Here is an 11,409-nt window from a genome sequence, read left to right on the forward strand (position 1 = left end):
TCATGGCCTAAATAGCTAGGTACTTACAGGAGCAGAAAATGTGTAATAGGAAGGGACCTGGTAGAGGCTGGCCAAATTTAAATTCATATTAATAACTTATTCCTCATCTGTCCTGACCGAATCATGGCATACCAGTTTCATGCAGCTCATTCCGGATTGCATGTGCAAGAATTGTACTTAACGGCTATATGCACAGTAGACAATGTGCCGTTTCCCACCTTGTAGTGCAAGTGAAAATACTCTTTTCCTGCTTGCAGATTCAGTCATTAGTTATTCCTCCAAACTAGAGCATTTCCATGCACTTTGGCACCATGTAGTAAAGGTGAGATGGAGTTCTAAATGACTAACTGTGGACTGTGCTAAACGTGAATACAACTGTGAAAGTTTGTTTTCGTTGTGGTTACTCGGTGACTGCAAGATTATCTCAGAAATTATTTACAGTGTTTTTGCGTAATGAACAAACTATCCGTGCACGACCTGCTACTAAGGTGTGCTTTTATACTTCTGAGACATTGCCAGACCATTTTTATTTGAACGACTGAATAGATGAAACTTTATGGAGTAATAACAAAGCTATTGTTTTACAGTAGTACAATTGGCACGGCTCCTTTAAGTACAGTAACTTGTTTACGAGACCCTTTCACCTATTCCGACAAAGTAAGGCGGGCCATATGCCTTGAGTTATTTCTATTGGAAGTTAATATTTGTCGTCAAAAATTGGCCGGTTCTTAAAAGTGGGCGTTAGGATTGTGTAAGCAATGGCCTCCATTGTGGCTCCCTGACGACTGACAGATTTTCTTGTGTTCAAGGCTAGAAGATCCGAAATGGCGACCACAGCGAAACGGTTTCCTTCAACGTGTTATGCGATCCGTTTTACGTCAGGGAGCATGTAGATCCAACTCAGGGCATGTGTCACATGATTCATAGAGCCCAGCTGCCCAATTCCAATATGGTGGTCAGCTTGGCAGACTTACGTTTCTTGTTGACGATATTGTTCTTCTGCGGGTTCGGTTTCGGCGCCTGCAGTCAGGAAGCCCCGCAGGTTCTTGGGCTGCGTCTGGAGGAGCCTCCGGCGCAGGTATTTATGCAGAATCGGATCATCGTAGCGCAGTACGGAGCCAATTTCCAGCTGCGATTGTTTGGTTCTCACCTGTATAATAGAACTTGGCCGTGGGTTGCTTTCGCTAAAGCTGCAGAGGGGGAGGCAGGTGCTGTAGGAGATGCAGCAGACCCGTGCGAGAAGGAATACCGCCGGAATTCTACTGCGTTCCAAGTCACGGGAACGTTCAGTGCGGATGAGGAGAACAGTGGGTTGATAACGGTCCAGGCGACCGATGATAGCGCCTCTGCTGCATCCGGGGTAGGAGATGAGACCAATCCGGGATACCATCACGTATGCGTCCTACAAGGCGTCAAGTGGGTATCCCTGGGTCCAGACAGATTGCGTATTGTGAAAGACCTTGGGCGCGCGAGCGATTACATTCCGGCATGGGGCTTGGCGGTGGGTATCGTGTCGATAATTTGTGGCTGTGCGGTGTTTAGAAGTCTAAATCTGAGCTTGTTATGGTTGGATCCTTTGGAGTTGTACGTGCTGCACAGCTGTGGATCTGAGAAAGAGAAGCGGACTGCAAAGCGACTGGAGCCAGTGAGAAGACGGGGCAATTTCTTGGCATGCGCTCTGTTGTTTACCTGCGCAGTGGGGCATTCCGCTCTCGGCATTTTGTTCTACCGCGCCCTGGGATCTGTTGTGCTCTCTGTGTTCGTGTGTGGTCTCATAATCTTTCTTTTGGCCGAATTGCTACCGCACGTAATATGCTCCGGTTACGGATTCCAGATCGCGCCGAACATTACGTGGTTAGCTCAGGTCTGTATGGTGCTGACCTGCCCGCTGTCCTGCCCGCTGGGTCTGCTTCTAGATCTGGCCTTGCGCCGCGACATCAACACCTGCAGTGTGCGCGAGAAGACCATGGAGATGATCAGGACCAACGTCAACGACCCATACAACGAATTTGTCAAGGAAGAGTTCAGCCGCGGTGCCCTAAGGACCAAAACGGTGGAGGACATCCTGACTCCACTGAAAGATTGCTTCATGCTTCCTTCCACCGCTGTGCTGGACTTCGGAACCATGTCGGAGATTATGCAGAGTGGTTACACGCGGGTTCCCGTGTACGAGGAAGAGCGTTCGAACATCGTGGAAATCCTGTATGTCAAGGACCTAGCTCTGGTGGACCCAGATGACTGTACGCCAATGACCACCATCACAAAGTTCTACAACCACCCTTTGCACTTTGTTTTCAATGACACCAAACTGGATGCCATGCTTGAGGAGTTCAAGAAAGGTGAGGGCGCTTAAAGGATTCTTGAAGTCTGTAGATTGGCACACCATGTCATACATGCTCACAAAACCCTACTACAGGGCACTGTTTAAACTTTGTTGTTCACTCTTCTTGCAATTAAAACATTCTTCTGCAAAATTGGTAAAATGTAGCTATTCAAAGAAAGTATTTTCAGTTTCATACTGAAACTACTGACCGAGGGGTTGTTGTAACAAAATTTGCAGCGGCATTGGAACAATATGATATGGTTTCTCCCTCCTTCCCCTTATCCACTGTTTGTCTGTCTTTCTCTCACAGGTAATTCTCACCTGGCCATAGTACAGAAGGTAAACAATGAGGGGGAGGGGGATCCTTTCTATGAGGTGCTGGGTCTGGTCACATTAGAGGACGTCATTGAGGAGATCATCAAGTCCGAGATCCTGGACGAGTCCGATGGCTACAGTGAGTGGGGCAACTAGTGTGTGTGTGTGTGTGTGTGTGTGTGTGTGTGTGAGAGTGTGTTGGGGTGGGTTTGTCATGCAAAATACCGGTAAATCACACAAGTATTATTCTCTTACTGAGGTTCCCACCCCAGTTAATGTAACATGAATGTTTTTGGCTGGTTTATGATTGTTGCAATATAAATAATAATAATTATAATTATAATAACAATAATAATAATATGCACAACAACTGAAAAATCAAATGGAAAACACAGCTTATGTTATATTTTGGTTGAGAGAGAGAGAGAGAGAGTTTTTATTGTGGCAATTTGGCGTGGCAAAGTTTGTTCTATTACACACATTATTTAACTGGCTAGTATGGGCTCAAATTAATGCCAAAAGTATTTTGTACTTGTAAGCAATGACTTGTGCTTGCAACTTATGGTTCGTGTTTGTACTCTACAAGTTGAACCTGTAAAAAAACGTTTTTGTGTTTGTGGATATAGCTTTTCGTGAGGGGGGGGTGGTCACGTCTGTAAATTAAAATCTACATGTGTTTTGTCATCTGAAGTGGTTTATTAACATTTGTGAACAGAAAAGGTACAAATGAAAAACAGTTTTTTACGTGCGACACTCCCTCTACATGCAACGCCCAGTTTACAAGAAGAAAGCTACAGACAGACTTTTGGCACTGTTTTTATGCTTCCGATATGGAGAGCCATGTCGGTCAAGGCATTTTCAACTATCCAATCAGCGCTCCAGTGGAGACCAGGGTTGCCATGTTGGGCAATTTCCCCCATTGAGTCTCCAAGAACATTAAGGATTTAATAATAATCAGCGTTTTGTGCAGGTGAAGAGACGGGACTTCACTGCTGCATCTCTCTCCCCCTTTTCTCTCTTTCCTCCCTCTATTTCCTTTGAATTTGTGCCCTTATGTCTTGTAAAAATGATTAAATCCTGCATTAACTTTTCAAATGGTCATTTTCAGACAAGGTTAAGTATAGGCCTACATTTCGTAAAAATTATTAAACTACTAACTAACGCTTACATTACAGTGTGAAATATCCACATTATATAATACCACTAATCTATTTAAAGACACTCAATGTCAAAAAATAACGTAGGCTATATAACCGAAATATTTTGAGCAGTAATACTTACATAGCAATGATGAAATTTTACCTGTGTTCAGTAGACGGAGACAGAGACAGTAAATCAATAATAGTGTTCTATTCGCGTTTTTTTTGTGCTCCAAAATACGATGTCCGCTAGGTCTATCAGCAAACTTAGCTATGCCCAGAAGTCCTCAATAATAATAGTATTTTCCAAGAAATTACGAAATATCGTTGACAACGTTTTCATCAGGTTCAGCGTCTGCTACCACAGGGTGAATGTGTCAGTGAATGCGATGATGAGAAAACTTTTGGTTACTCTGACCTATAAAACGCTATTCCAAAAGCAGATTAGACATGTTATACATCATTAGAAAGCTTATACGCTCACCTACTGAATAAATGAAGTGTCAGTCAAGCCAGACTGTACTAAAAAGGGAAACAACGCCGTAAACAACGTGTGGTATTACCACAGCTATTTTGCAAGGTACCCAGGCGTCACAAATGCGCGTATATTTCACAAACAGATTGTAAAAGTTGACCGCGCTCCCTTTTGTTACGTCACTTCCGGGTTTTGTTGTTTTTTTTTTGTTTTTTTTTTGTTTTTTTTTAAGATGCGGAAGTAAAATTCTCTCACAAAAACGACTCCAGAAGTCACGGTAGTATATATATAAGTATATTTTTTTTATGAAAATCTAGTTCCTACATCATTTTCCTACACATTGATTCACTGGGGTCTCCAACCTGCAATATGCCCTTTAATAACGACGTTCTTGGAGACTCAATGAGGGGATGAATTGCCCAACATGGCTCTCCATACCGGAAGTGTAAAAACAGTGCCAAAAGTCTGTCTGTAGCTTTCTTCTTGTAAACTGGGCGTTGCATGTAGAGGGAGTGTCACACGTAAAAATCTGTTTTGCATTCGTACCTTTTCGGTTCACAAATGTTAATAAACCACTTCAGATCACAAAATACATGTAGATTTTAATTTATAGATGTGACCATCCCCCCTCATGAAAATCTATATCCACAAACACAGCGTTTTTTTACAGGTTCAACTTGCAGAGTACAAACACGAACCATAAGTTGCAAGCACAAGTCATTGCTTAAAAATACAAAATATTTTTGGCATTAATTTGAGCCCATATGTCTCTATCATATTTAGTAATATGTCATTTCTAATCAAGTACAATAATTAAAAACAAGTTGACACCAATAATAACGTTAATCAGTTTAAGGGATTTTCTGCCTGCTAATTTTTCAGCTCAGCACCCGTCACTAGGGCACCCAGTGGTTTTCTTTCACTTTAAAAACAAGACCAGGTCAAAACCTTGTATATGGTTTTGAGGACTGCCCCGCTATTGCAGTCCAGCCAAAAATAACTAGCACTTTGCTGTAAGCGGTGGGTGCAGACAATTTGACAATTAGGACGTTGGCTCTTCTCCATTGCTCTTAACCTCTTAGCGCATTGCCCCTAGTGGTGGGCACGCCCGCGTGCCTAAATTACTAAACTCAAACATTCGGTGCTACTGCAACCAAAGTGTGAGATGAAAACAGAAACGCGTTGTTTCAGTTTCATTAGTAGACGATACATGACAACTATGCCGAAAACGGAGTTTCGCAGCCCCACCATTGTCGCTCCCGTCGTTCATTTAACACACACCCCCTCCCTGCAGTCTCATCTAAAAAACACCCCCCACCCTTGACATAATGGACAATATTGTCTATCTTGGCATTCATAAAAATATTCTTTCACCACTAAAAAATCGTATTCCGTCATAGCAACAAGATAAACCCGACAATAGCCCTAAGATATGCCTATACAGCAGTGAAAACGCTGCTCACTGAATAACGAAATAAACGAGAAAAGTTTTTAAAAATGATACCATGTCATTCTACAGTCAATATCTGGGACTAAATATTGAATAAATATAAAACCTTACTGTTGGTTTTACGTGTAAAGATGTCCCTTTTGAGACTGCGTGGTCATAATTGTCTTGGACAATCCGTTTGGGAAATATAGGCGCATCTGTGACGCCTGGGTATCTTCCAAAATAGCTGTGCGTAACACCACACCTGTTGTTTACGGCGTCATCGCCCTTTTTAGTACAGTCTGACTAGATTTACAATTCATTTATTCGGTAGGCGAGAGTATAAGCTTTCTAACGATGTATAACATGTCTAATTCTGCTTTCGGAATAGCGTTTTATAGGTCAGCGTAACAGAAAATATTCTTAGCATAGCATTCACTTACGCAATCACACTCTGTTAGCAGACAAATACGATGCACCTAACGAAACATGTTCAAGGATATTTCGTAATTTCTTGGAAAATACTATTATTATTGAGGACTTCTGAACATAGCTAAGCCATATGTTTGCTGATAGACCTAGCTGACATCGTTTTCAGGAGCAAAACAGAAGCGAATAGAACAATATAATTGATACTGTCTCTCTGTCTCTGTCTACTGAACATAGAGGAGATTTCACCATTGCTATGTAAGTATTATCGTTCAAAATATTTCGGTTATATACGTTCTTTTTGAAATTGAGTATTTTTAAATAGGTTAGTGGTGTTATATAATGTAAATATTTCACACTGTAATGTAAGCGTTAGACGGAAGTGTAAGTTTTTGTGAAGCATGCAACAGTGATGACGTCAGAGCTGGAACATTGCCAAAACGTGGTGGACGGGTAAAAATTGTTTTCATGTTGTCTCATCCCCATACAATAAAACATACGAGAGTACAGAGTATAGAAATACACACGAGTTAATTATTACACATTTAGGTACTGTACCGCATTGTGTGACAATGTTTTTGCATTATTTTTTTAATCTGATAGCAATGTTTCATCTTAAACCCTCATAAGGGGCTCATTTATATGCTTTATAATGGACAAAAAACATTTTATTCAATTTTGGAGAGATTTTGGATATGTTTCTGGACACCTAGCTATTTTAGACCACTGTACTGACTGAAAGCTTGTAATTCCCATTTGAAAATTATGCAACAGTGATTTTCTTGAGTCAAAACAGTTGATTTGTAGTGAAATACATGGATATGTTATGATTTACAGCAATGCATAATTTAGACATTTTGGATAGATTTGGAGATGCTGGGTACACTGCTTAGTTTTTGCTTCATACATCTATAGTAGTTCTACATATCCACCCTTAGATTTTATGAACTTGTGGTCAAGAAGTTTTTGACCTAGCACATGTATAGTTTAACCTCCTGCATATATTCAATCTCGCAGTATTTCATTGCGAACTTAAAAAGTGCAAATTTATTTTGGATTTTTTGTCAAAACAATTGCATTTGTGGCACTTTATTTCTTCCAAAATTATGAATATAAACTAATCTGTGTTAGTATTGTAAATTGTACAAATGTCTTGCTTCATTTAAGCCATTTTTCAAGTCTCTGTGGTGTTCACGTCTGGAGTTATAAAGCTTTAAATAGGGTACCCCCTAAATGGGCAAGGATTGGCAAAATTTGGCTTGTGCCTTAAGAGGTTAATGGTCTACAAGAAAATACAAATAATTCGAAACCCACGCCTGCACATCCATTATTAAAATACTTGGTATGTTTGTTAATCACCGCTGATGGCATTAATTTCTACTTGTTTAACGTGACTTTCAAAATGTTAGCTAGCGTTGTCGTAAAATTTAGTGTTAACACATTACTACGGTTGCGGGTCAGGCACTCTTCACGGTAAGAAGAAATCATAGGAAAGTGCTGCGACGGAAACAGCGATAAATTTACCCACGAGCCACATCTGTCCAAATGTAAACAAGTAAGGCAGTCTTCATGGTTGGGGAAAATTTTATGTCAGCGTCACCCAGCGAGTGAACACCACAAACGGCGGTGATGTAACCGTTATTAGCTCATTACTAACTGATTGTGGCGAAAACCTGCGTTGAAAACTTGCTAGGTAAACCCCCCCCCAGCCCCAACCTTCCGCTCACTGCGGGTGTCTGTCTGCCCCATGTCGCCATCCTGCCCGCAGTGTCCTCTTTTTTGAAAACCAAAATATGGTCACCCTATATTTTCTGAAACGTTATCGAATCTGCTTGGCCACAGTGAGTGAAACTAGGCGATCTGAACGTATAGTTGCCATGTAAATTGCGTCAGAAGAATTCAGCCTTGTTGTTTTCTACCTAAACTTCACAGCACGCTCATTTCTGTTACCATGATTGTAGCATGAAGTGTCTACTTTCAAAATCCATTTAAACCATTCACAAATGACTTGGGACTTTGAAGTTATAAAGCGGGATGTATCAAGTGTCCAGTGAAAATACTGACCTGGCTATCAGTCAGAATTCTGAGAGAACCAACTGCCATAAATAGGCGTGTAAAATCAACCAGTAAGAGTTATTATGATGTCACTAGTTCAGAACCCCATAAACGTAAACAGTCGAATGTTCAGTGAAATCTATCGGTTTTAGGTGCCGTTGGAGTCCCGATCTTATCGTTGATGGAATTTTGGGAAAGTGCGAGCTAAAAGGTCACAAAAACAGCCAATATATCACATTAATATTCCATATATGTACAATCACTGTTCAGAATACGTTAATTTAATCTTGGTATCTTGGCATATCTTAGGGCTATTTTTCGGGTTTATCTTGTTGCTATGACGGAATACGATCTTTTGAGTGGTGAAAGCATATTTTTATGAATGCCCAGATAGATAATATTGTCCATTATGAAGTTCAGACCCTCCCCTCACTGATAAAACTAGACCTGACGGTGTCGGATTACTTAGTTGCGTCGCCATGGATATCTTCTAGCCGCTTGCCGTAAAGGAGTTTACTAGATGTCCTAACACTTTAGATTTGGAGCTACAGCTCTTCCGCACCCCAACTAATAAAAAGTCCAAATGGCAGGCAAACAATATGGCGGACATAGGTGGTCCCAATAGCAAAGTTGTAGAGCACATTCAGATGCATCAGTCGATGAAGTTTTATGTTGATTTGACTTATGGACCTTTGTTATAGCGCCACCATCTGGCCGACCTGGGTGATTTGTAGTGCCTGAGTAGTGGGGGGCCATAAGAACCCACCTACCAAATTTGGTTGGTCTACAACTTATGGTTGCTGAGCCTCAGACACTTTTAGCGGAGAAAGCCTCCACGCCTCAACTAAAAAGTCAACATGGCGGGCAAACAATATGGCGGACATAGGTAGTCCCAATAGCAAAGTTGTAGAGCATGGATGCATAGGTCGATGAAGTTTTATGTTGATCTGACTTATGGTGTGGGAGCTATGGCCTTTTACGCATGACCCTTTGTTATAGCGCCACCATCTGGCCGACATAGGTGGTTTTTAGTGCCTGAGTAGTGGGGGGCCATAGGAACCCACCTACAAATTTTGGTTGCTCTAGGACTTATGGTTGCTGAGCCTCAGACACTTTTAGCGGAGAATAATAATAATAATAATAATAATAATAATCCTAACAGATACCATAGAGTTCAAACAGCTTCGCTGCTGGGACCCCTAATGATAATTGATTGTATTATTTTGTAAAGCAGTATTGAGGACTAGTCAGTGTACCGAACAGAAAGGAATAAATTGACACTAAACTGAATTCTGTCTTCTGCCTTGAATACCATCCCCCCCACCTTTCACTACTGTCAAACCCTTCCCTTGCTGTCAAAACCATGACCCCCTGCCCCCTCACCCCCCACCCCCCCATGCCTCCTGCAGTGGAAACCAAGGTCAAGCGTCCACTCGCCCCTCTGGAGATCCCATTGGAGCCCCGGACCGTCCATGAGGAGTTTTCCCTCTTTAAGCTGCCCGAGGGGGAGCCTAAAATCCGCACCTCCCCCCAGCTACTCCTCGCCACGCATCGCTTCCTGTCCCGAGGTCAGAATCAGTGTGGTCTTGTGTCCCCCCTTCAGGGCAACATGGATAGGGTTCCATGGTCCCCAAAACTGACTGCATGTTGTGTATAGTCACTGTGCTGAAATGAGATTTTCTTGCAACTGGAAACGTACGTGCACATTGTACTTGTGCAAACTCTTGTACACAAAGCACACACGCTCACACACGTATGCATGCAAATACACAGGCCACGCTCTGCACTTACTCCCCCTTCCACTCTGTTTCTCTCCATTCCTAGAGGTGGAACACTTCAGTCCTCAGCGCATGTCTGAGAGGGTGCTGTTCCACCTCCTGCGGCACCCCAGTGTCAACCAGGAGGTGAAGTTTGACCCAGGAAATAGACTGAGTCCCGATCACTACCTGTACACCCGCAACCACCCTGTGGACTACTTCATCCTGCTGCTGCAGGTAACCAGCCTCGCGTGCTCTGGGTGACATCTGATTACAATAAACAAACACAAAGAAGGGCAACTAAACAGGTTCCTTGTATAACAAGAATGTGCTGTGAGGAAAGACCCAATATACTAAATCTATTTAGGACAAAACTTGTTTTTAAAGGGTAAATAGCCAAATTGATGATATTTTATGATTCACAGTATATAAATGCAGTACATTTGATCTGGTTTATGAGTTTATATTGTGTAAAGATTTAGGCCAGGATTCAGTCAACTTTTGTTCTGAACATTGACTTCCATAATAAATGCAAGTGTTACATTAGCTTCATGTCACAATTACGTAATTCAGGTTGGTGATTTACAAACTCATCCCGGATTCATTGCTTGAATTTGCTCATGAGTAAAAATGAAGCACAAGTGTTGACTGAACGCAGACAAGGAAGTTTTGGATGGCACTTCAGTTCACCTCTGCTCTGTTTCACCCATAGGGTCGTGTGGAAGTAGAAATCGGCAAGGAGGGCCTCAAGTTTGAGAATGGGGCCTTCACGTACTATGGCGTGTCTGCATTGACTGTGCCCTCCTCAGGTAGGTCAGAGAATTGCATGCACAACGGCACATAAAGGAAGGATGAAACACTGGTTGTTCAGTCAACGTGAAATAAATCTGTCAAACTTTGAGGAAGGCAAAGTTCTGTGAGACAATGGTTTGTTTATCAAATAGTTTATATTGAAATCTTTTTTTTGTGTATCTGATCTCTTTAAAATGGAATTGTTTTGTTTTCATTAAGTTGATTATGAAAAGAACGATCTCAAAATTGAACCCAAAACGAGATATTTTTCAAAGGAAAAGTCATATTTTTTAAAACTTGGGAGATCCCAATGCTGATATAAGTAATGTTTTATTGTCATTTAATTTTTCGTACACTGTGTACTGTGCATGTTCTTGTGTATGTGTCTGAATTTGCATGCATACATACATGTTATGTGTATCGTTGCATATGTGTGTGCTTATATTTATATATGTTTGTATGTGTGTGTATCCGTCTGTCTGTCTGTTCAGTGCATCAGTCCCCCGTGTCCACACAGCGTCCCTCCCCGAGGGACCCCTTTGAGCTTGGGGAGGCATCCAGTCCGTCCAGCTACTGCCCCGACTACACCGTCCGTGACTGACCGCAGCTCTCAGTGAGACTGCTGCACTGACTGCTGCAGCTCTAGTCCAAAACACAGATGCAGCCACTGGAACTGCAGCTCACTACAGGCGCCA

At 42.0% G+C, this 11,409-nt stretch overlaps 1 protein-coding gene across 1 annotated transcript; it reads left to right on the forward strand.

The window, feature by feature from the left end:
- The first annotated feature begins 581 nt into the window (after nt 1-581).
- LOC135239889 (metal transporter CNNM3) lies at nt 582-11,315 on the forward strand. The gene is made up of 6 exons (XM_064308891.1): nt 582-2,339; nt 2,634-2,777; nt 9,575-9,733; nt 9,990-10,159; nt 10,635-10,731; nt 11,206-11,315. Exons 1-6 carry the CDS (start codon nt 908-910, stop codon nt 11,313-11,315), a joined length of 2,112 nt encoding a protein of 703 aa, XP_064164961.1. The 5' UTR covers nt 582-907.
- The last annotated feature ends 94 nt before the right edge of the window (nt 11,316-11,409 follow it).

The sequence above is a fragment of the Anguilla rostrata genome, chromosome 14 (genome assembly GCF_018555375.3).
Source record: "Anguilla rostrata isolate EN2019 chromosome 14, ASM1855537v3, whole genome shotgun sequence".
Classification (NCBI taxonomy): Eukaryota; Metazoa; Chordata; class Actinopteri; order Anguilliformes; family Anguillidae; genus Anguilla; species Anguilla rostrata.

Bases quoted from the DNA above. Each gene is read 5' to 3' on its own strand.
- LOC135239889 (XM_064308891.1), top strand. From the start codon at position 908: ATGTGTCACATGATTCATAGAGCCCAGCTGCCCAATTCCAATATGGTG. The intron at 9,734-9,989 runs GTCAGAATCAGT...CTCCATTCCTAG, and splicing joins GCATCGCTTCCTGTCCCGAG to AGGTGGAACACTTCAGTCCT. The intron at 10,732-11,205 runs GTAGGTCAGAGA...CTGTCTGTTCAG, and splicing joins ATTGACTGTGCCCTCCTCAG to TGCATCAGTCCCCCGTGTCC.